This window comes from Carettochelys insculpta, chromosome 15 (genome assembly GCF_033958435.1).
Source record: "Carettochelys insculpta isolate YL-2023 chromosome 15, ASM3395843v1, whole genome shotgun sequence".
Classification (NCBI taxonomy): Eukaryota; Metazoa; Chordata; order Testudines; family Carettochelyidae; genus Carettochelys; species Carettochelys insculpta.
Window position 1 is genome coordinate 40,229,170 of NC_134151.1, and position 21,634 is coordinate 40,250,803.

At 47.3% G+C, this 21,634-nt stretch overlaps 2 protein-coding genes across 5 annotated transcripts; both read left to right on the top strand.

Moving 5' to 3' along the window:
* The first annotated feature begins 383 nt into the window (after positions 1 to 383).
* FAM53C (family with sequence similarity 53 member C) lies at positions 384 to 7,311 on the top strand. The gene is given in 9 exon segments (XM_075010126.1): positions 384 to 388; positions 4,155 to 4,303; positions 4,306 to 4,350; positions 4,353 to 4,600; positions 4,603 to 4,747; positions 4,750 to 4,847; positions 7,114 to 7,136; positions 7,138 to 7,208; positions 7,211 to 7,311. Coding segments are annotated over 9 exon segments (885 nt in total).
* Positions 7,312 to 7,385: 74 nt separating this feature from the next.
* Positions 7,386 to 21,286, top strand: LOC142020992 (C-terminal-binding protein 2). Of its 4 annotated transcripts, none has more exons than XM_075009331.1 (10): positions 7,386 to 7,786; positions 8,176 to 8,303; positions 11,006 to 11,160; positions 11,275 to 11,419; positions 13,496 to 13,702; positions 14,363 to 14,577; positions 14,953 to 15,083; positions 15,234 to 15,361; positions 15,998 to 16,118; positions 18,045 to 21,286. In XM_075009331.1, exons 1-10 carry the CDS (start codon positions 7,386 to 7,388, stop codon positions 18,214 to 18,216), a joined length of 1,803 nt encoding a protein of 600 aa, XP_074865432.1. In that variant the 3' UTR covers positions 18,217 to 21,286. The 4 variants fall into 4 exon arrangements, with proteins under 4 accessions (XP_074865432.1, XP_074865433.1, XP_074865434.1 ...); XM_075009333.1 differs by lacking the exon at positions 7,386 to 7,786 and adding an exon at positions 7,808 to 7,956 and having other exon boundaries at positions 18,045 to 21,276; XM_075009335.1 differs by lacking the exon at positions 7,386 to 7,786 and adding an exon at positions 7,820 to 7,912 and having other exon boundaries at positions 18,045 to 21,276.
* Positions 21,287 to 21,634: the final 348 nt, after the last annotated feature.

Consider the following 21,634-nt stretch of genomic DNA (forward strand, 5'->3'; position numbering starts at 1 on the left):
GCCATTTCGAAGTTTGGGGCACGTGTAGACACAGCCTTAAATGAGCAAATCTCTATTTTGCTCTCAATACTTACCTTGCTGCAGGTTCCAGAGTACTTTTCCAAAGGGATATAGTGGGCAGCTCGTCCCTGCTAACGCCAATCATATACTATCCAGAGCAACACCAGCACCCTTTGGCAGACCCAGGTCAAGGTCCACTCCAGCAATAGTAGTAGAAAGGCAGTACTTCGTCCCTAGGAAGGGGTACACAGTTCTGTTTTCCCTCCCTCATCCATGTTTATCGGTGGTTTCAGCTGTCAATGAAAAGGAGAGAATGGGCCAACAAACACCTGCATCTAAGGTAAAGGAGGCAAAGAGACTAGATCTATTCCAGACACAGGTCTATGCGGTAGGGGGATTACAGCTGAGGGTCTCTAATCAGCACGTGATATCAGTAGATATTGAAGTCATAGGATGCTATAGCCAAGTTTTCAGAACTCCTCCCAGCTGACTGCAAACAAGAGTTCTCAGCCCTCATTGAGGAGGAAAAGACTCTAGTGAGAATCTTGCTCCAGGCTGCACTTCACTTGGCTGATCTGGCAGCAACGACCCTGTCTTCGGGGAATGGGGGAGGCATGAGGTGTTCTTCTCGGCTCCAAGTGTCTGGCTTACCACCTGAAATTCAGTAGATCCTGAAGACCTTCCCTTTGAAGGCAGTGGTCTCTTTTCAGAGCAGACAGACTCCAGACTGCATTCGCTTAAGAAGTCTAGGGCTACTGTGAAGTCCCTTGGCATGCATACACTGCCACTCTAAAGAAAGCTGTTTAGGTTCCAACCCTAGCAGCATAGAAATTATTCTGCAAGGCCCAAGCAGGAACAGTTCTGATGCAGGGACAGAAACCATATGTGCCACTCCTCTAACCACTCTGCGGGTCAAAGTCATGGATCATCCAAGTCCAATTCAAGCATCAAGCAGGTGTTTTGAAGGTGCCTGAGTATGACATATCAATCCAAGTTCCATATCCACAAGCATGTTTCCCACATTGGCTATCCCACTTCTACTCTGCCTTGTCCCATAGCACTTTGAACCAATGGGTGGGAGTGGGATACTCCTGTCAGTTCTCCTAATCCCACCCTCCCAACCCCCTTCTCTCTTCAGGGATTTTTCTCAGAAGCAATTTCTTATGTCGGCTATGTAACTGTTCCTCATCTTAGGAGCAGTTCAAGAGGTCCGTCCCTCAGGATGTAAGAGGCAAGGGATTTTATTCCCATTACTTCTTGATTTACAGGGCTAAAGTGGGGAGGGAGGGCTAAGGCCCATCCTAGATCTGCATGATCTCAACCAGTACATGAGAAGGTGGAGGTTCTGCATGGTATCCCTGCCCACTATTATTTGCTGTCCAGATCCAGGCAACTGGCACGCCACCCTTGACATAAGACACTTATTTTCACATAGTCTTTCTCCAGGTGCATGAGCACTCCCTGAGATTCACAGTCAATCACAATGATTACCAATTCACTGTGCTTCCCTTTGGACTACTGCTGGATTGGCTCCAGAGGTGCTGAAGCACTTGGGGGAGGTGCTGGTGTGATCCCAAGTTGAGGGGCTCCACGGCTCTGGCAGTAGGGGGAGGGGTTCACTCCCAGTAGAAGTGGAGGGTGGCTGCAACCACTGTGGCCAGCTGTCTGACCACAATGCCCAGAATGGCCAGTTTTAGTACCATGAGTTGCTGATGGGGATCCATCAGGTGGTGCACTGACTGTCTGATCTCTGCACAGGCTCTGGGATGCTTGTTGGAGCTTGGCAGGTGTCCGTATATGCAGGGTGGGGGTGTTTGGGAGGGACCCTTTAAGGGAGCAGCTGGCTGCAGCCCTCAGAAGGACTTGTCAGCCATGTGACCCTGTCTATGGCCTTTCCTGCTCTATTCTTTTGAAAGAGCACCTGTAGTTGTATGGACATCTCTTTCAAAAGAGCAAATCGAATGCTCAATCGTCTTTTTGTGTGTAGCTACACTCTTTTGAAAGATGATCTTCTGGGGGCTATCTTCTGGAAGTTCGTCTTTTGAAAATGTTGTAGTGTAGATGTAGCTAAACTGAGAGGAATAATGCCTATTTCAAAATTGATATTTTGAAATAGCCATTATTAAGACACCAAATAGTGCTATTTTGAAATAAGACATAATGGGCTCCATTGACACGATTTGGAAATAGCACTATGGACCTGGAAACGCTATTTCAAAATGCATTTTGGGTGTGGTTGTCTTATTTTGAAATAGCTATTTCAAAATATCGTATTTCAAAATAGGGTTGCAGCATAGCTGTAGCCTTATAAAGTGCTCCGTTTGTTGAACCTATGGTGTCTGTTTTCCACAGGGGTCTAGGTAGGCTTTTCCCCGGTTTCTTGCCACCAGTTCCCACTTGGGATCTTAAGTTGGTCCTAACCAAGCTCACTGGCCCTCCCTTTGAATCACTGCCCACTTGCTGCCTCTTGCAACAGTCCTATAAGGTGGCATTTTTAAGTGCCATTACGTCTGCCAGGATGGTTTCCAAACTGAGGCCTCTTACCTCAGACCCTCCTTACACTATTTTCCATAAAGACAAGAAATAGGTTAGCCCACATCCCACCTTCTTACCTCAAGTGGTTTCTCAGTTCCACCTGGGGTGGGATATTTTCCTTCCAGTCTTTTATCCAAAACCACATGAGCACCAGGCAAGCATTGCATGCTCTTGATGTGCACAGAGCCCAGGCCTTCTGCATTGAGCATACAAAACCATTTAGGAAATCTGCTCCACTCTTTGTAGTGATAGCAGTCCAGGTGAAAGGCTGCTCAGTCTCATCCCAAAGCAGTTTCTCATGGATATCGGCAGTGCATTTTTTCATTTTTTTTTAAGATGAGTGTCTATTGTGGTGTCTTTGTAAAGCTTCGTTGGTGCTTGCAGAGATTTCACTTTTGGCATTGTATCTTTTAATTTCTGTTTAACCTCATTTGTGTAGTTCTCCCTTCTGAAATTAAATGTCACAGTTTTCATTACTGAGTCCTCAAACTTAAGAGATGAAGGAGGTGGCCACAACTTTTCTCCCAATTCCAAATTGCCAGGCAAGGCAGGTCTGTCTGCTTTTTGTCCGGTCCACACCTTCTACCAGGGGTGAGTGTCTGGCAAAGGTTTGTTTTTCCATTATTTCAGCTTATCAACATTAGGGAGAGGGGAGGCGTACTAGCTCCTTTATTTCCACTTGCTCTGCTTCTCCAGCTACAACTCCAGGTGTTGTCATCTTGCCAGCTTGATCAGAGGAAACCTGTGCTTAGGGGGCTCCTAGTTTATGGAAGACAAACTTGGACCTGTGTTTGGAAATAAAGATCAAAAGAGCTATAACCTCGCTGAGGCCTCAAGTACAGTAAATCCCCAAAACGCGCGACTTCTACTTGCATTAATGTGAGTTAAGCACAGCTCAAAGCCACGGTGCAGCTGTCTGCCCACCCAGCTGGAGAAACCCAGGTGGGCGGACAGCTGCACCGTTGCAACCATCTGTCCCCTGGCTTCCCCAGCTGAAGGAAGTGGGGTGGGCAGCCGCAGCAGCGTGGCTTCTCCCTGGCTCCCGCAGCTGGGGGACGCCAGATAGAAGCTGTGCCTGGCTCCCCACCTCACTGTGGGAGCCAGGAAACTGACCAGCCGTGGTGCTGGTCAGTTTTCCGGCTCCCCTCTGCTTGCGGGACTGGGAAACTGACCAGCACCAGCGCTGGTGAGTGGTGAGGAGCTGGAGCCTGGCTCCCAGCTCCCTGCCACTCAAAGGAGACGGCTCCCCCAAGTTATGCGAAAATTCAGCTTACCTGGAGGTTGCCAAGAATGCAACCTTTGCGTGAATCGGATATATTGTAATCACAACAATGGGTACCAGATGCTGAGTCAGTCAGCACTGCCTGTGCTCATTCTTGTGTGGTAGTGGGAATTACCATGAACACAGAATGAAGGGAAGTATTAAACTGTAAAGTGCAATGATCAGAAATGGACTGTCTCTGGCAGGTGTATACAGTGCCTACTCAGTTAAAGGTTGCATGGAGGATTTCATAAGTGCTAGATGGTGTGGTGGCACTGGTCTCTCACCCTGGACTGTAGGACAGCTGTTGAGGCAGAGACAATGCTGTTCAATCTCTCTTTTGTGGTCTCTTTTGCAGAGGGGACTTTCTGGTGGAAACCGATGTCTGCCTCCAGGACAGCACAGATTTCAGTTGTCACTGCTCTCATGTGAGTCTGTCTCCTTGGAGCCGAGACAACTGCCCTCAGGAGAACAGCCTTCCATCCCAAACACTGGCAATGGACCCGATCCTGTGGCCCCCAGCAACAAGCACTGCTGCTTGTCCTCCTTACCTGAAAATTTATGTACTGGCAGCCCCCCTATAGGCATTCACACTTTGGAGCCAAGGGGCCTATCAAGCACTGGGGCAGCAGTATAGAAGGTGCTTTGGAAGAGGAATCCCAAATCCCAGGCCATGTAGTCCCCAGTCTCAGGTTTGACCAGGGCCCAGGTGGATCTCTTCAGCATGTCCAAGATGGTGGTAAGAGTAGTCCCCCTTTTTCCAGGCTGGCCCTATCCCAGGAATCTTGAGTCAACATGTTATGGGAGAGGGTGAGAAGACCTAGCAGCCATTCTCTTTGCAACAACGCTTCTCCTTATCACCTCTCAGGTTCCTGCCTTCCCCACAGCACTCTGCTTTCTCCACACCAGAACTTCTCATGTGTTAGTGTGGCCTCCTGCACAGCCAGTCACAGCCTGTGACCTGGACACAAAGAAGAATGGCCTCAAGCAGCGCTATGATGATGATGTGAGGTGGCACCGCACCTCACTCAGCTTCTACAAGATGAACCAGGTAGGATGGAAGGAGTTGGATAAGAAGGGAGAACCAAGGTTTTTTGGAGAGCGGATTGTTGGAAGGAACTGTTACCGTTATTTAGTCAGACCGCCTGTGCAATACAGACCAAAGAATGACCCAATAAAATACATTGAACCTAGAATTTCTTTGAGCTATAGCATATTTAGAAAGATATCCAGTCTTGATGTAAAGACTGTGATGATGGAAAATCTCCAGGTCTTCAGAAAAAATATGCTAAAATTTCCCAAAGTGAAAAGGTATAATTTAATCCTTCAACATAGTAGAGAAAAATAGGAAGAAAAAACACAATTTTAGGATCCTGAATATACAATGAAAGGTAATCAAGTGTTATAATGTAGTCAGGAGGGTGCGTGTGTGTGTGTGCTAATGTTTAGCCCAGTGGTAGGCAATCCCTGGCCCCCATGCCAAGAGTGGCATGCGAGATGATTTTCATTGGTGTGAGAGGCAGGAGTTAACCCAGCCCTCCCTTCCCCCATGCAGCTGGGAGCTTGCTTAAAGGCTTTCTGGGGATGCATGATGTGCAGCACGCCAGGGCAGCCTGGCAGAAGTTGCAGGGAGCTGTTGCCACTACCTGAGTTTGAGGGGGGCAAAAGAGCTCAAGGAGCAGCTGCCACAGGCAAGGGAGCACTTACAGCAGTTCCAGATGTGGGGGTTGCCAGCCAGCTGGCCTGTATCCTGGGCAGAAGAGGGAAGTTTGCCCCTGACCAGCACCCAGGGTGCTCCACGCCTGTCAGATAGGGTAAGTTCCCCAGACCCACTGCCAGGCACTGTGCTCTCTGCTGGCCTGGCACTTATGGAGAGGTGAGCAGAAGTGGATTTCCCTTGCTTGACCCCATTCACTGGGGCCATTCACTTTATGGAAGGCAGCAGGTGCCCTTGTAAGCTGCTCACCAGCTCTGGGAGCTCAGCCTGACCTATTTCCACCTGCGTTTATACTCAGGGGCAGACTCACCAACAGGAAAGTGGCCCTTCTTGGTGATGTGAATCCAGCCACAGCCCTTAGTGATCTGTAATGATTACTTACTATTAAAATACTTGCCCCTCCCCATAGTTGCGTAACAGAGGCCTGATTCCACAGAACACTCCAACCACATGCTCAACTTCCACCACCTGTTTATGTGCCCTTGATGTCAGGGATATTGACTGGAAGTTCAGCACATTTAAATGATTTGGTGAATTACAGCCTGAGCTGTAACCCATCATTTGTCATAGCTCCCTAGCAAGGAATGTTAAGAGAATCAATTTTCTTCTACTGAGAGGGAAACTGAGGTACAGGGAGGACAAGTCTGAGGTTCTCAAAAGCACCTACAGGAGTTCTAGACTCAGTTCCCATTAAATTTCGAAAGACATTAGATGCCTAACTATCTTTGAAGATGGGGCTCCAACCTTCCCAAGGCTTCTTTGAACTTCTGCCTCTGCTCCCAACTCTCCCTATTTTGTTTCAGGAAGAAGGGTTCTTTCAAAGATGGGGTTTATTTTCAAAAGAGCCCCATCTACATTGGTTTTTTTCCTTTTGAAAGAATCTCTTCCAGAGATTATACAAATGAACCATGATATGTAAATCAGGGACTCATTTGCATTTCCCCCCCCATTTGCATTCCACTTTCAAAAGAGAAATGCACGTGTAGACGTCATCTTTCGGAAACACTGACCTAAATGTATCAGAGGTAGCCGAGTTAGTTTCTATCTTCAAAGACAAAAAGAAGTCCTGTGGCACTTTATAGACTAACACATATTTTGGACCCGCTTTGTCAGATGCATGAGTGATCTAAATCGTAAAGGTCTGTATCTTTTTATTTCTCAATGAAGCTGTTGTAAGTAGGATTATTAGAGACTTTAAAAAATACCACTGGTACTTGGACCTACATAGATGTCAAAAGGTCATATATTGTCACCCCGGATCCAAAAGGTTGCTGCCTCCCTGCCCCCAGATGAAAGTCTGTGTCCTCTGTAAATGACTGGTCCTCTTCTGTATATGGTGAGGTGCTGCAGGCTTTGTGTGATGGCATATCTGTGCTATCACTGCAAACTGGGAAGATTGTCAGAGCCATGTTAACTGTACTTGTAGACTGTTCCGGTTCCGTATCAGTCCAGGAAGCAGCGGTATGGGGAGCTGGTACTCCAGGCAGGGAGTCTTCCATGGTGCTGTGCTATCTCACGACACTGGGACATTCACCTTCCTTCCACTGCGGTCAGCAAGGGATCTGCTGTAGCTTCCTGTACTTCCTGGCTTGCTTGACAGAAGCCGCTCTTAGGAAAGGGCCTATTTCTTAGACAAGTATGAAGAAGGCCGAGTGCTATCACGGTTCTCGGCTTGCAGCCCACAAGCCCCTTCAGCAGCGGCGACGTGCTGAATGGGGAAGAGGACGATGACGCAAGGAACAGACGTGGGCACCTGGCCAGCGCGCGGATGTTCTGCCAGCAGGACGCAGTGACCTGAAGCTGAGAACTCGGGGTTGCAGGCACCGTCTGGAAAGGGCGGAGGCGCCACACTGGGGGGAGCGCTCATCTCGGATGAGAGCCACGCCGGCATCCGCCCCGCGGGGCTCCGCAAGGGACAGCGGCCCAGCCCCGGAGGCGCTTTTAAACACGAGAAAGCGAGGAGTGGCGGCGAGGGCGGGGGCGGGACCGGGACCGGGACCGTCCCACTCGCCTCCCTACCCGCGGCCAGGGCTCGAACCCAGCCGAGCCTCCGGCGGCGGCAGCGGCCCTTCGGAGCAGGAACCGGATGTTGTTTTCACAGCGGAAGTGGCCGTGAGCGACACTCTGTGTTCCATGTTCCATCTCTATGGCTGCGCGGTCCGTTCCGCTCCGAGGCGCACGGGGCGCTGCCCAGGGAGGCCGGGGCCTCGCCTGTCGCTAACTCGGCCAGGCCCTTCCGCTTCCTCTTGGGAGTCGGGACCTGGGGCCCGGCGGTGAGTGCGGGCTGTGGGGAGGAGCGAGTCTCCGCCGCCCCCGGGCCACTAGGGCGAGGGAAACAAAGCGAGAGGGGCAGTCTGGGGCTTGACGCCGCTGCAGGCTCGCGTGGCGAAGCGCCGCAGGTCCCCGCGGGGCCCGGTCGCGGGAGGGGCTGGAGTTGGGGGAGGTGAGGAGCCGTGTCGCGTCCCGGGGATTCCGCCGGCCCTTGCTGGCGCCTGGGCGGTGCGCGGGCGGCGGGGCTGGATCGGGGCCCCGGATATTTCCCCCGCGAGTCTGGCTGGGTCGAAGGGGCCCTCGGGGGCGCGGACGCTGGGTCCAGGTTCCTCGGCTGGCGTGTGGCCTGGGGCAGAACTCGCCTGTGTTCTCACAGCCCCTGTCTTTCCAGCGTTGCTCAGGGAATCGGAGCCAAGGGTCCTGTGCAGAGGCTCCCCTCAGGGCCGCTCAGGTCAGGCTGGGCTTGTCTCATGGACAGGCATAAAGTGAAGCGTCAGAGGCTGGACCGGATTTGCGAAGGTAACTTTCTGTTCTGCAGCCTTGGGGGCACCATTCAGGACTTGGTTGTGTTTCTGGGAAGGTGTGTTTGGTTGAGCTGAGTGAGCTGGGGATGTTACTGTAGCAGTAGGGAAGTACTGAAACAGTCCCCGCCCACAGCTGCCTCGGGGGGATGGGGGGCGCTGGGGCGACTGTGGACAGGGGCTGCTCCTGGGCTGGAGCATCCCTGCCTGCTGTGTGCTCGAGGCCACCACAGATGGGAACTGCTGGAGCCCCCCCCCCCCCCCCAGCTGTGGCAGTGCTGTAGGTGGGGACACACCAGCCAGGCTGGCGCAACCTTGGGTCTCTGGTGTGCTGCTGGTGGGTCAGCCCGAGCCCACTGGAGCAACTCCTGTCTGCAGTAGTGGGTACACTCCACCCATGTTAATTGGTTAACCTGTTAAACTTAGAAGGTAACCAATTAAATGGGGTTTTACATCCCTAGAATAAACCTGAAACTTAGTTCCTGCAGGCAGGGGGAACTGGAATGATCCTTTAGTGGAGTTAGGTGCTCTGCTCTCATTTCTGTGCAGTCCACAGATTAGAGAGTCAGAGGATTAAGATGAATTTGGGACATCTTCTTTAAACCCCATCACTTTTCATCTTCTAGAGGATGCCGTTTTTCTGTTCTGGTTGCAGTGAGTGAAAAATTTTGAAAGCCTTTAGAACAGTGTTTCTGAACTGGGGGTATGTGTACCATTGGGAGTACACGGAGGTCTTCCAGGGGGTACTTCAGCTTATTTAGCTATTTGTCTAGTTTTACAACAGGCTACATAAAAAAAAAAAAATTAGTCAGTGTTCATTCAGACAGTGACTTGTTTATACTGTTTCATGTGCCTTATGCTGAAGTGTAAGTATAATATTTCTATTCCAATTCATTTATTTGAGAATCAGATGGTAGAAAGTCAGGAAGTTTTCAGTAGCAGTTTTCTGTGATATTTTTGTGTGTTTTTGTAAGTACTTTTTAAGTGAGGTGTAATTTGGTGGTATGCAAAACAAATGTGACTCCTGAAAAAGGTACAGTAATCTGGAAAGGTTGAATGACACTTGTTTCAAGACCTCAGATTACCTTAGGACCATGTTTCTCAACTGGTGATATGCGTACCCGTAGGGGTACATGGGTGAAGTGTGGGTGTACTTTCTATATTAAAAACAGGATTCTTTGTTTTAAATAAAAGTTAAGAAACACTGCTTTAGAAGATGTTGTAGAAATTTTCGCAGTGAGATTCAGAGTTGAGAATATGGATACTGTGACTACAGTATTATGAAACAATAGATACATAATATATTTTATTAAGAGTGCAAGCTAGAGATGAGGAATAGTACTCCTTAATGGGGCATCTTGAGATAGACAGAGTTTATAAGGGCGATTAACGCCCTGCCTCCTTGCTGCAAGAAACACTCCTTTGGCCTTGGCACAGCAGTCCTTCCTATCACTCGTTGAAGCTCTGGGATTGTACTCTGGGGCCGTGTCTACACTTGCCAAAAACTTCGAAATGGCCATGCAAATGGCCATTTCGAAGTTTACTAATGAAGCGCTGAAATACATATTCAGCGCCTCATTAGCATGCGGGTGGCCGCAGCACTTCGAAATTGACACAGCTCGTCCAGACAGGGCTGCTTTTCGAAAGCACCCCGCTCACTTCGAAGTACCCTTATTCCCATGAGCAGATGGAAAGAGGGGGACTTCGAAGTAGCCGGGGTCCTTTTGAAAAGGAGCTCTGTCTGGATGAGCCGCGCGGCAGCGAGCTGCGTCAATTTCAAAGTACCGCGGCCGCCCGCACGCTAATGAGGCACTGAATATGTATTTCACCACTTCATTAGTAAACTTCGATTTCGAAGTTTTTGGCTAGTGTAGATGTAGCTTGGGAGAGTTGTCTAGCAAGTGCACAAGCAGAGAGATCTTGATGGTGGGGAAAAAACTGGATGAGAAGCAGTTGTCCAATTTATTTCAGGTGCTTTAAAGATATTGAAGTTCTAGCTCCTAATAGGTACTTTCTGTCTTTGCTAATATGAGGCAGGAACTTTGTATTAAGAACCCTCTGAAAAAAGAGAGAACTTTCAATCCAAGGCCTAGAAGGGAAAGCAGAATGTGAGCAGCTGGGGACATAATGAATTGTGAAGCACAGGTCCTGCTGTATAGTTACAGAGAGATAGCTGTGTTAGGTCCTGCTGCAAATCTGATGTTGGTTGACCACATGTTTTATATCCTTAGCCCAAAATATGGTGGCTACTATCTTAGTAGGTATCCTGGTCTGTCATATAACATGAATTGAGGAAAGTTTGTGGGAACAGAATTCTGTAACAATATTGATACCCTTGTTACACTTCTCTATATGCATATTTGTTTCTCATTCAGCACTATTCATACAATGTTCTGAACCCTGTTGCTGATGAAGCTGCTCATTCTGGGCCCTCAAAACTTTTTCTGCTGTGTCCTGCATACCAGAAGTCTAGATATTTCTAATTTGGCTTCCTTTTCCTACATTTCTTCTGAGCTTGTTGACTCTTCCACATCCCCACTGAACACTTTTTTTCCTTAGTCTTGTACTATGGGGATGTAGGTTTTTGTGCTCTGCTAGATCAGTTCTGATTTACATATGCCCTCTTGCTCCTGTTAATTATGGGTTCCATAAATTTAAATTTACTACTTCACTGCTTGGCGCTATTGTCTTCGTCTCTAGGCATACGGCCCCCTATTGTGAATGGCCCGATGCCGGCCCGACCACTGGTTGCACTCCTAGATGGGAGGGATTGCACTGTGGAAATGCCAATCCTGAAGGATGTTGCTACAGTGGCTTTTTGCGATGCTCAGTCAACTCAGGAAATCCATGAGAAGGTAGGGAGAGTAAAAGAGCGTCTGTGGGGATGGAGCTGACTGTCTCTGTGCCATGATAGAGGTAAAGAGTAGAGAACAGTTCTCAGGCTGGTATGTCTTCTGTTGTGGTTGTAGGTGCTGAATGAGGCTGTGGGAGCTCTGATGTACCACACCATTACCTTGTCCCGCCAGGACCTGGAGAAGTTCAAAGCCCTCCGAGTCATTGTGCGTATTGGCAGTGGCTATGACAATGTGGACATCAAATCAGCTGCAGAATTGGGTATGAAGACAACAAGTGGACTGTTTTGGGGTCCAAAGTGAATGTATAGAAGAATATAACACATTTTCCCACTTTGCCCTTGAGAAACAAGGTCTGTAATGGCCAGCACCCTATAAAAGAATTTCATAGAGAGCTGTTGGGGGGAAGGGAGGGCTTCTTTAGAAAGCAGATAGAATGTTTGAACTCAAAGATTAAAGGGCAGCTGGCCTGAGAAGAAAGTTAAAATTCTTAGGCCATTCATATATAGGGATTGTGAAGATCCTGAGTCCAGGACCTAAGGAAGGATAAATATAATCTTTGGATGCTACACTTTTACAGGTGAGGAGGTCTTGGTTTTGTTAGTTTCAGTCAGGTCTATTATATGAATACAAAGTTCCCAAGGAAAGAATTGAATTATTGGACAAGTTTAGTTCAAATGTTTAGTAGTTACCATGTGCCTTTCTAATAGCTTTTGTACGCAACTAAATTCTCTCTGAGCGCTCCATAAGGAATGTGGGGTATAGGTGTCAGATATTTGTGACTGAGGGTTGTCATTGCTGTTCCAACTGCTTGGGTGGGGGCAGGTGGTCCAAATGAATTTTTTTTATCTTTGTTTATATTATAGGCGCAGCCAACAGGTGTGTACAGTAAACCCTTGAGATACACACAGGACCAGGGAAAAACCACTCCTGTCAGGGACGGCAGCATGACTCATGGCTGCTGCCCCTGACAGGAGTGGTTTCTTGTCTGGAGCAGCAGCTGTGAGTCAGGCTGCCGTTCCTGACAGGCAGCTGCTTATGGTGCCGGTTCTTCCAGCTGGGAGGACCAGTGCAGCAAGTAGCTGTCTGTGCACCAGGTTCCCCAGCTGGGAGCCTGGAGGGTACATAGTTGCTTGCAGCACGGGGAGAAGCTGGGGACCACGTGGCTGTCTGTCCCCCTAAACACCCCCCCAATTTATGCAAAATTCGATTTATGCAGAGGTTGCCCAGGACGCAACTTCCGTGTAGATTGAGGGATTACTGTACAGTGCTGAGCCTTCTGTGCTTTTACTTCCCTCCTGGGTTTTATTCCTGGTCCTTAATTAGTAGTTGGACTAGTGTTGTGTCTTTTTTTAGGTCCTTTTAAGTTTTGCTAAGGTAAAATTTTGTAGGCTAAATCTCTAGGAAAGCTTCCTCTCCCAAGTTACTAGATCTAGAGTTAAGTTTTGGGGAAGGAACAGTTTCATCCCATTGGGCATGACTTTGTTTTCCTGACTACTTAAAATATTTTGTTTGCTGAAAAATTCTCTGGTGATGCTGGCCCTTCCTTGGGATCCGAGAAGAGTCCTCTCAAGCCAGGAAGATCTAACTGAAACCAGTATCTAGCAGTTTAGTGAACTCTCATTCCAAGAAGGCTATTGCATCCAATTCTTCCTGGTGATAGATTACCCAGAATGTGTCAAGTGTTCTGTACTACGTTCTACCATTTTCCTGCTTCCTTTCAGCAATGAAATTTTTAGTGGCTTCAGTCCCTTAGCACTAGTATTTAACTGATTCTTCTCGCCTCTGGTATTTTGAGGGGTCTTTGTTGTTGAACAGAATAGTTGATAGTGGTAACATAGAATTTTGAGGACTCTTGGGGGTTCTCACCATGTGTATGATCACTTAATTATCTTGTGGTTGCAGCTGTTTTCAGCTTGGCCTTGATCATTTGCTGCACGAGGTCTGGAAGAGTTTAGCCATCTTTTTTTCACAATTCTGTTCCTACAGCCTGCTACTCAGCAACACCACTAGTTTGCATCCTTGGCCATGAGCTTTTTGCTATTTTTACATCTCATCTCTTTGAGTTTGTCATGTTTGTGTGATGCTGTTGGTACAAGGCCTTTAGAAGCAATGCATTTTAAGAGGATTTCTTAAAGGTTAAAAGACTGGGGGAACAACTTCACCTCGATACAAAGCTTGGTTCTCAAACTTTGATGCTCAGGTTGGTATAGTGTGCAAACTTAGTTCCATGCACCAAGCCTATTGCTGTCGTCCAGTCATTGTGTTGTATGAGGAGGGTTGGTGGCGGAGGTGCTATGGTGATGCTGGGAATCTCATTTTTACTTCCTGGTTCTAGGCATTGCAGTATGCAACATTCCCTCCTCCTCTGTGGAAGAGACTGCTGACTCTACCCTCTGTCATATCTTGAACCTGTATCGTCGGGTTACTTGGCTTCATCAGGCTATGAGGGATGGAAATCGAGCCTCCAGCATGGAGCAAATTCGAGAGGTGGCTGGAGGTGCTGTGCGTATCCGTGGTGAGACGTTGGGCATCATTGGTCTTGGTAAGAAATGGTGACAGGCTAAAGAGAGAGATTTGAAAGCTTCTGAGAATGTTGGTGTCAATCTCAACCTCTAGAATAGATAATCTTGCAGCAGCTGTTAACTAGTGAAACACTCGAGCTAACTTGTATAGACATCAGACTTCTGATTTACACCTCCAGTGCCCTAGGGTGCAGTGCTTCTGGGCTACAGTCTGGTAGTAAGACCTTTTCTCGTGTCCCAATGATTAGAAAAACCAGAAGTTTCATATGGCCCTTCTAGCAATAGTTGTGTCACCATGCATGGTAGCCATAGCGTTGGAAGCTTTTTGTGTATTTCTGATATCAGACTGTTCCAGAAGCACTTGTTGTCAGGTCATCTGTTCCCCAATCTGGGTGTAGGGCCTGTGGATCAAGGTATAGACCTAGGTTTGAGACCCTCTGTCTGTTTCATCAAAGGGCTGAGGACAGCTGGCTGCTCCAGCATAGGCGAGGGCTAATTCTCATCATGAAGTAATACAGAACTATATAGATGATCACTGTCTGCTTTACCATTTTTCTCAGGGGTGTCCCAAGGGCTCTTGAGCCCTAGGAATGACTTTTATCTGTACTCTTGTCCCTAGCAGCTTTGTATTGTGCTTGTATTGCATTTTGCTTGACATAAGTATGTTTTCTCTTTTGAAGGCCGAGTTGGGCAGGCAGTGGCCCTGAGAGCCAAGCCTTTTGGCTTCAATGTGATTTTCTATGATCCGTATCTGCCAGATGGTGTGGAGCGATCCCTGGGGTTACAGCGAATAGGAACACTGCAGGACCTACTAATGCACAGTGATTGCATCACACTGCACTGCAGTCTTAATGAACATAATCATCACCTCATCAATGATTTCACTATTAAACAGGTGCACCCTGAAGCTTGTTTTCCCCCAAAAGTGCTTCACGAATGAATACAGACCGCTGCTGCCATAAAGGTTGATAGCTTATGAATTCTGCTACCTCTGCTGTCTAGCTTTTGCAGTCTTCAGAGGCTGGGAGTGTGTGGGTTGGGGTGCCTGGGCTCTGTGCTGTGCAGAATTTGTTCTTGGGAAATGAATAGGATTGACTCTGAATATTTCATTTATAAAGGACATTTTAGGTAATTTAGTTTCAAATTACATTTAAAATGAGTAACTGATAAGGCTTGGTAAAGCCAGGAGTGATTTGATCCGCGGCTGTGTAAGTGCCTTTATAAGCTTTGCAGGAAGGCAGGAATTCTCACGCTTTTTCTCCTTTTCCAGATGCGTCACGGCTGCTTTCTGGTGAACACAGCCCGTGGGGGACTGGTAGATGAGAAGGCCTTGGCACAAGCCTTGAAGGAAGGTAGAATAAGAGGAACAGCACTAGATGTGCATGAGTCTGAACCCTTCAGGTAACACTGCAGCCGTACACTTGCTACCATCCTGTGGCTGTTCTGCACTGGTTAATTCTTTAGTTTCATTTGGGTTGTGGTTGCATTTGGGAGGACAGACAGGGAATTTCACTTTCCAGCAGAAACCACATGTTTGTTTTTCTGTCACAGCTTTGCTCAGGGTCCCCTAAAAGATGCTCCCAATGTGATCTGCACCCCTCACACAGCCTGGTACAGTGAGCAGGCTTCCATTGAGTCCAGGGAAGATGCAGCTAAAGAAATCCGCAGAGCTATCACAGGTAATGTGGGAGGTCAGGTCCGCCCTGGTGCTCTGCAGCTGCTGCTGGGATGGAAGTCAATCATTGGTTTCCTGAGTCAGTGTTATGAAATAGTAACTGTTGACTGTTCTGTTAAAGCTAGATATGCTGGGATGGTGCTGACTCATTTCTGGAGCTGGAATACAAGTCACTGATTGCCTGTGATTTATGAGGGACTCATAACTACTGCCAGATAGACTCTTTACTCTTTCTGCCTCAAGTTGTGTATGATCAGTATAGTATTATACTCCCCTCTGGGGGCGTGGCATCTCCTCTGTGCTCCCTTCCCCTCCCCCATGGTTTCACAGGTGGATGCACTGTGCACCAATTTTCTCTTGAGAACATTTGTGTCCAGTGAGTTCTGTGAAAGGTGGGGACCACAGGTGCAACACAAGGAGCCTGAGGTCCTATGGGTGGGACCATCATTTTATTGTGTATTCCTCTGGTGCTGTGTGTGCAGGATCTTAACTTAGATCTCTCTTCACCTCTCTTCTGTGGTACTGAGGTGGGAGGGTCTGTTGTGTCCCTTCTTTCCTGCTTTCATGTGCAAATAGTGGGGCATCTTTGCACTTGCTATTTGTCTCCTGCTACTCTCTGCCATTCTTGGTGTCACCACAGGTCACATACCTGATACTCTGAGGAACTGTGTTAATAAGGAGTATTTGCTGTTAGCGGCTCAGTGGTCCAGTATTGATCCTGCAGCTGTCCACCCAGAACTCAATGGAGCTGCAGCTTACAGGTGAGAAAAGCAGGCCTTCTCAGTTCCTGCTTAATGTGCGTGCAGGTCACTTACTTAGACGCTTATCTTGTATATAAAGACCCCAGGATCCTGGATAGAGACCTTTCTTAGACTTCTGAGAATTGCTGTTGCCTGGCAGCATATCTCTTATACCAGTGGTGTCCAAAAGCAATTGAAATGATCACCACATGCCTTGGGCAGGTGCTGCCCCCACCACCAAGCACCCTATCCATCCCCCGCAGCTAGGCACCCTACCCCTCACATCTGATGATTCACCGGAGCTGCCACTGGAGCCGCCCAGCTCCCAACCACCTGAGCTGTGCTGCACTGTGCCGCCCAAGCCCCAGATAGCTGCACTGCAGAGCTGCCCGAGTTGTGCTGCACCACCAGAGCCCCAGAGAGCCATGCTGCCCAGCCCTGAGCTGTGCCAAGCACCAAGAGCTGTGCTGAGTCACCCAGACATGAGTCTCGCCAAGCCCCAGGAGCTGCACCAAGCTGTCAAAGCCTAGCCCCCAGCTGCGTCGCCTGAGCTGCGCTGCCCAGCCCAGCACCATGCCAAGCCCCAAGATCCTTGTCGAGCTATCAAGCCCAGCCCTCAGCCGTGTTGCCTCAGCTGCACCGCCCCGCCCTGAGCTATGCCACGTCCCAAGAGCTGCGCCATGCTGCCCAGCTGTGCCGCCCGAGCTGCCCAGCCCAGCCCAGCTCAGCCCAGCCTGGAGAGCCACGCTGCCTAGCTCCGACCTGTCCTGCGACTGGAGCAAGCCACTCAAGCTACCTCTGCTGCTGCTGCCATGCTTGTCCCACAAAGCGGTGGGGTGCGTGGCGGAGGGCCCTCCATGTGCGGCTCTGAGTCACATTTTCCACGTCATGCTGTCCAGTTTGCTACATGTGGTGAAGAGAGTATTGGACACCACTGTCTTACATGATGAATGCGGGTAGGTTTTCTTCAGAAATCTGCCGTGCTTCTTTAGCTGACCCATAAGCACTAAGTTGCACTCTCTGAAAATTAAAGCGATAGTCCGTACCAGCTCTGGATATTCAGGATTTGGTGATTGTGTAATACACCTGCTGGGCACCAGTTCTGCAAGGATTTTGAGAAGTTAAGTGCTAGAGAGACCCATTAGTATGTGGTACCCTGCTGTGTCCATGAAAAGGGATCTAAATCTTGGAAAGGAAGTTCTACACACCAGCACAGAATTATTGTCTGCATACAACACCACCCCCCGCCCACCCCATGACTGGACTGTAAATGAGAGGCATCATGGTCCAATGGATTGAGCAAGAGACTATCAACAAATCTTTAGGGTTTTATTTTGTTGCTATAGTCTTACTGTGTGCTGCTTGGGCAGGTTGCTTCCCTTCTGTATTTGTTTCCCCCTCAGTAATATGTGTGCTATGAAGATTGTTAATGCTTGCTCAGTTCCAAGAGGTGAATCACTACCACATTTCCCAAAGAAACAGTCCATGATAATGGGAACAAAAAAAAAAGTTTGCTTAGAAGTTGATCTCCTTATCATATTCCAGGAAGGTATATTCAGCAGCGTGAGAGAGTGTGAATATGAATGAATGGTGTCAGGCATTCTGTCTTCTTAACAGAGACAAAACCTCAGAATTTTCTGTGGTTAGTGTGACACAGAGGCTATCTCAGCCCTTAATCACTGTGCTGGTGGCTGCCTGGGAATAGGTGCCATTTGGACCAACGCATAACTGGACACATTCAGTCCTGACAGTATTTTCTGTGGTCCTGACTCAGAGCAGTTTTGTTTGGAAATATTTGCTCAGTGCAGCATTGTGACTTGCATTTCCTGTAACCTGTGATAGTCAGTTCAGGATGTGTGGGTTAGGGCATAGCTTTGTTGACTTTTCTCTTTGCTGTGATCTTCCTTAGACAGGTATGTAATCGCCACATTTTTCTGTTGGTTTCAGGTTTCCTCCAGGAGTAGTGGGAGTAGCAGCCCCTGGGCTGCCGGAGCCAGCGGTTGTGGAGGGGATTGTAGCTCATGGGATGCCCTCTGTGTCTCACTCTACACCACGTACCCCTTCCCCAGGAGAGACAAGCAAAAAGGACCCAGACAGAGAAATGCCTGCTGACCAATAGCATCTTCTCTCCTGCTTCTCTGGCAGCATAAAAAGTAGGGAGAGAGCTCCCTGCTAGGACCTTTTCTAGCCCCCATTGAGACTGTTTCCTGTTTGTGCAGCACAGGAGAACGCATTTCATTACTGGCAAACATTAGCTCTTGCCTTTCAACAGATATTTTGTAACACATTTAGTTTTTAATCTCTTGGTGGATCTTTCTCTTTATCTGTGGCAGGAGCAGTGACCTTTTGAAATTTAGTTTAACATGTAGTGTCCCATGAACCTGTCTCTATTTCACAGGAAGGCACCCTCATGGGCTTGAATGCAGCAGACCAGAAGCTGGCTGAACAAGGAGGGCTCATAGTGTTTCCAATACCAAACTGGGTGCGGATTTTCAGGAGTGGCTTGCAGTCTCAAAGTATGGGTGATGTGGGAAGTGTTCAGGCAAGACTAGTAATCTGAAGAGAGGTTAGGCACATGATCTTGTGGGCTGCATTGCAGGGAAAAGTAAGCCCATACCCAGTGCTGTGCAGTGCCTTGTTTGTGACCCAGGTGCCTCTGAGCACAGGCATAGCCAGGGTTGCTGCAAATTGACAGTGTGAAGTTTTGCTCTTGTAATGTTACTGCATTGCAAAACAGCAAGATGAAATTTGCACTGGGAGGTGGCAGAGGTTAAAGAGTTGTGACGTTGTTCCCTCCTGTTCCTGTAGATGACTGTACCTCACATGCTGCTAATGCAGTTTACCCACAAGAAAAACATTATACTAGGATTCTCACAATTGGAGAAGGAAGAGGCCTAGGTTTCCATTATCTTATTCCCAAAGGCCAAGGCAGGATTGTTTTCTTCAGTGTTTAGTTCAGATTTAAATGCCACAAGCATTGGGGCATTAGCTGCTGTCCTGGTGGATATAATTCTTCAGCTTACTAGGCTCCACGGCAGGAAGATTTTCCTAGTAGTCTTTTACCCCATTACTCCTATTTATATCCTCTGGGTCCCACATACAATAATTCTGCTCCATTCTTTGGGTTTACATGCTTCAGTATTTCAAGCGGATCTAAAAGCATCAACTCTTTTGGACTATAACAGTTCTTTTTATTCCTGTTGCTTAGGTACTTCAAAGTAAGTGCCGTCCATGAATCTTGCTGGGTATGTGGAAGCAGAACAAGTCTGTGGATATAACTAATGAGGAGATAGTCAGATCTTTCTGTTGTCTGCTGAGAAACAGATTGTCCCTTTTTTCTGAAGGAAGGAATCAGGAAATTGGCCAAGGGACAGGGGAACCCCCAAATTAGTTAACTGTTTAGTTTGGGGACTTGAATGAACATGTAGAACTTCTCAAGTAATTTTTCAGGTTTTCTCATTTTTTCATAGTTTTAAATCAATCTTCAATCCTGTTGCCAAAGACTGGTTCATTTTGTAAATCTAGTGCTGGCATCTTGGAGTAACTTTTTAATTTGAAGTAAATGCCAGGGAGGAAGGAGTATTTTTAATGAGTAGAATCGTTCAGTTTTCCCTTTTGGACTTCCACTTTGACTGGATGACTGTCTGGTTCTAGTGGATGTGATTCATTTCTTTGGAGTTCCGTGTTTTTTGGTTATGAAGATGAATTTGGCCATTTGCTAAGGTTGATGAAGGCACTCAGGTTCTCTGTTCTGGATGATGCTGATCCAGTTTAAAATTCACATATCTTCTTAGTTGCTCAGGATTTTAGAAGGTTGAAGTGGGGCGCAGTAGTTAGGGTTAGTGAGAGGCATGTGTCATGAGGAGGAGCCTTTGAGCAAAGCCTGTAGCTCAGAAAAAAATTAATTGGAAGTGAAAATAGCATTTTTTCCTCTCCCTTCAGTGGTTTGCTAATCTACTCTTTAAAAACTCAACAAGGCTGTAACTTAGAAAGCTGCTCTCCTAATAGGCATGGGAAGCAAGAGGTTCCTTTAAAGACTCATAGAGCTGATTGCAAGTGTAATTACTGTATTATACTGGTTTCTCTGTCCTTAACTATTATTTTCTCAACTTGCTGCTGAAACTCCTGCCTTGGGTGTAAAGACCCAGGAAGGCAGATTATTTTTGGTTATGGCATTCCCGTCTGTGGGATTTCTAAACACAGGATCTATTCATCTTGTGTCTTTTTGAATGCAATGCAAGACACTTAAGTTATTTTTTATTCACAAGTATCTCTGAAGATCTATCCAGTATAACCTCCTTGAGGGAGGAGTGGGAAGGATATCACCTTGAATGATACTGAGCCTCTTAATTCTTGTAGTTGGTGCCTAGATACCATGGAGATTGGTATATTAGGAATACATATTTAGAAATTTGAGGACTGCTAGTTGCAGTTCTTGATGCTGATAAACTTGACCTAAGCCTTAGCCCTAAAATACTGGTTCCATTATATCCAGTGCCACATACACCTGCATTTGGAAATGAGAGGGAATTCCTGTTGGTCAGAGCTACCATAATGAAAGGTACAAATGCAAGATTTTCTTAACCTAAAATCAAGCTAAATCCTCCCCTTACACCAAGCAAGTGCTCTTCAGGTGCTGGCGAACTATTCCAGTCATACCTAAGGATAGCACCTGTTTAGTATTGTTTAGCCAGGGGCTGGCCATTGTCAAGAAAGGGGCTGTTGTGATCAGAGTCTCAAGAGAAAAATGGATTCCAGTCCTAAAGCACAGTCATGTTCCCCTCTCCATGAGGTTAAGTTCTCCTTTCACAGCATCCTCTTCTGAGTATTATACTGATCTACAGCTCCCTATCCCAGGTATATGCAACCTGGAGGGATGGAAGGAAAATGTATTTTTCTTAAATTGCCTTCCTGCAAAATGAATATGGAGCTTAATCCCAAAGAAAAAAGCCTTCTATTCCAGGGTGAGGCAGGAGTGCCCTGGTCACACTGATCTGCTTATAGGAGGTGCTCACTCTGTCCTAAGGTACATTTTGCTTGTTGGGTTCACTGCTGCTGACCAGCTTTTTTACAGAGGACTCAAAGTTTCAGAAATATATTTTTGTAGAGAATGACTGAACTGTGAAACATTTTAAAATAAAGCATGTAAACAAACCTCTACATAATTGTTCTCTGTATGAATGTCTTTCTCATTTCAGTCCTCTCCTGGCTCTTTTTAGAAACATTTATTTCTCAGGTATATTTTAATAACATTTTCCAACCTATGTGGCTGCAGTTTGGTGGTGGGGGTGGCACCACACCCTGGGCATACTAAAACTGGGAAATCAATATGAATCAATGGCTCTATCGGTCTCACTTTTGAAGCACCTTATTTCACAAGCCAATTTCATGTAAGATGTCATTCCCTAGATTAGACTTACTCTGGCAAGTGGTTTGTTTCCTTGACATTTTGTGGAAGACAGAATTTCAAGGAGAGTGCGAGCGGGTAAAATCAGAAGGAGGACCTGCTAATCACCATCTTTTTCTATATTGGTATC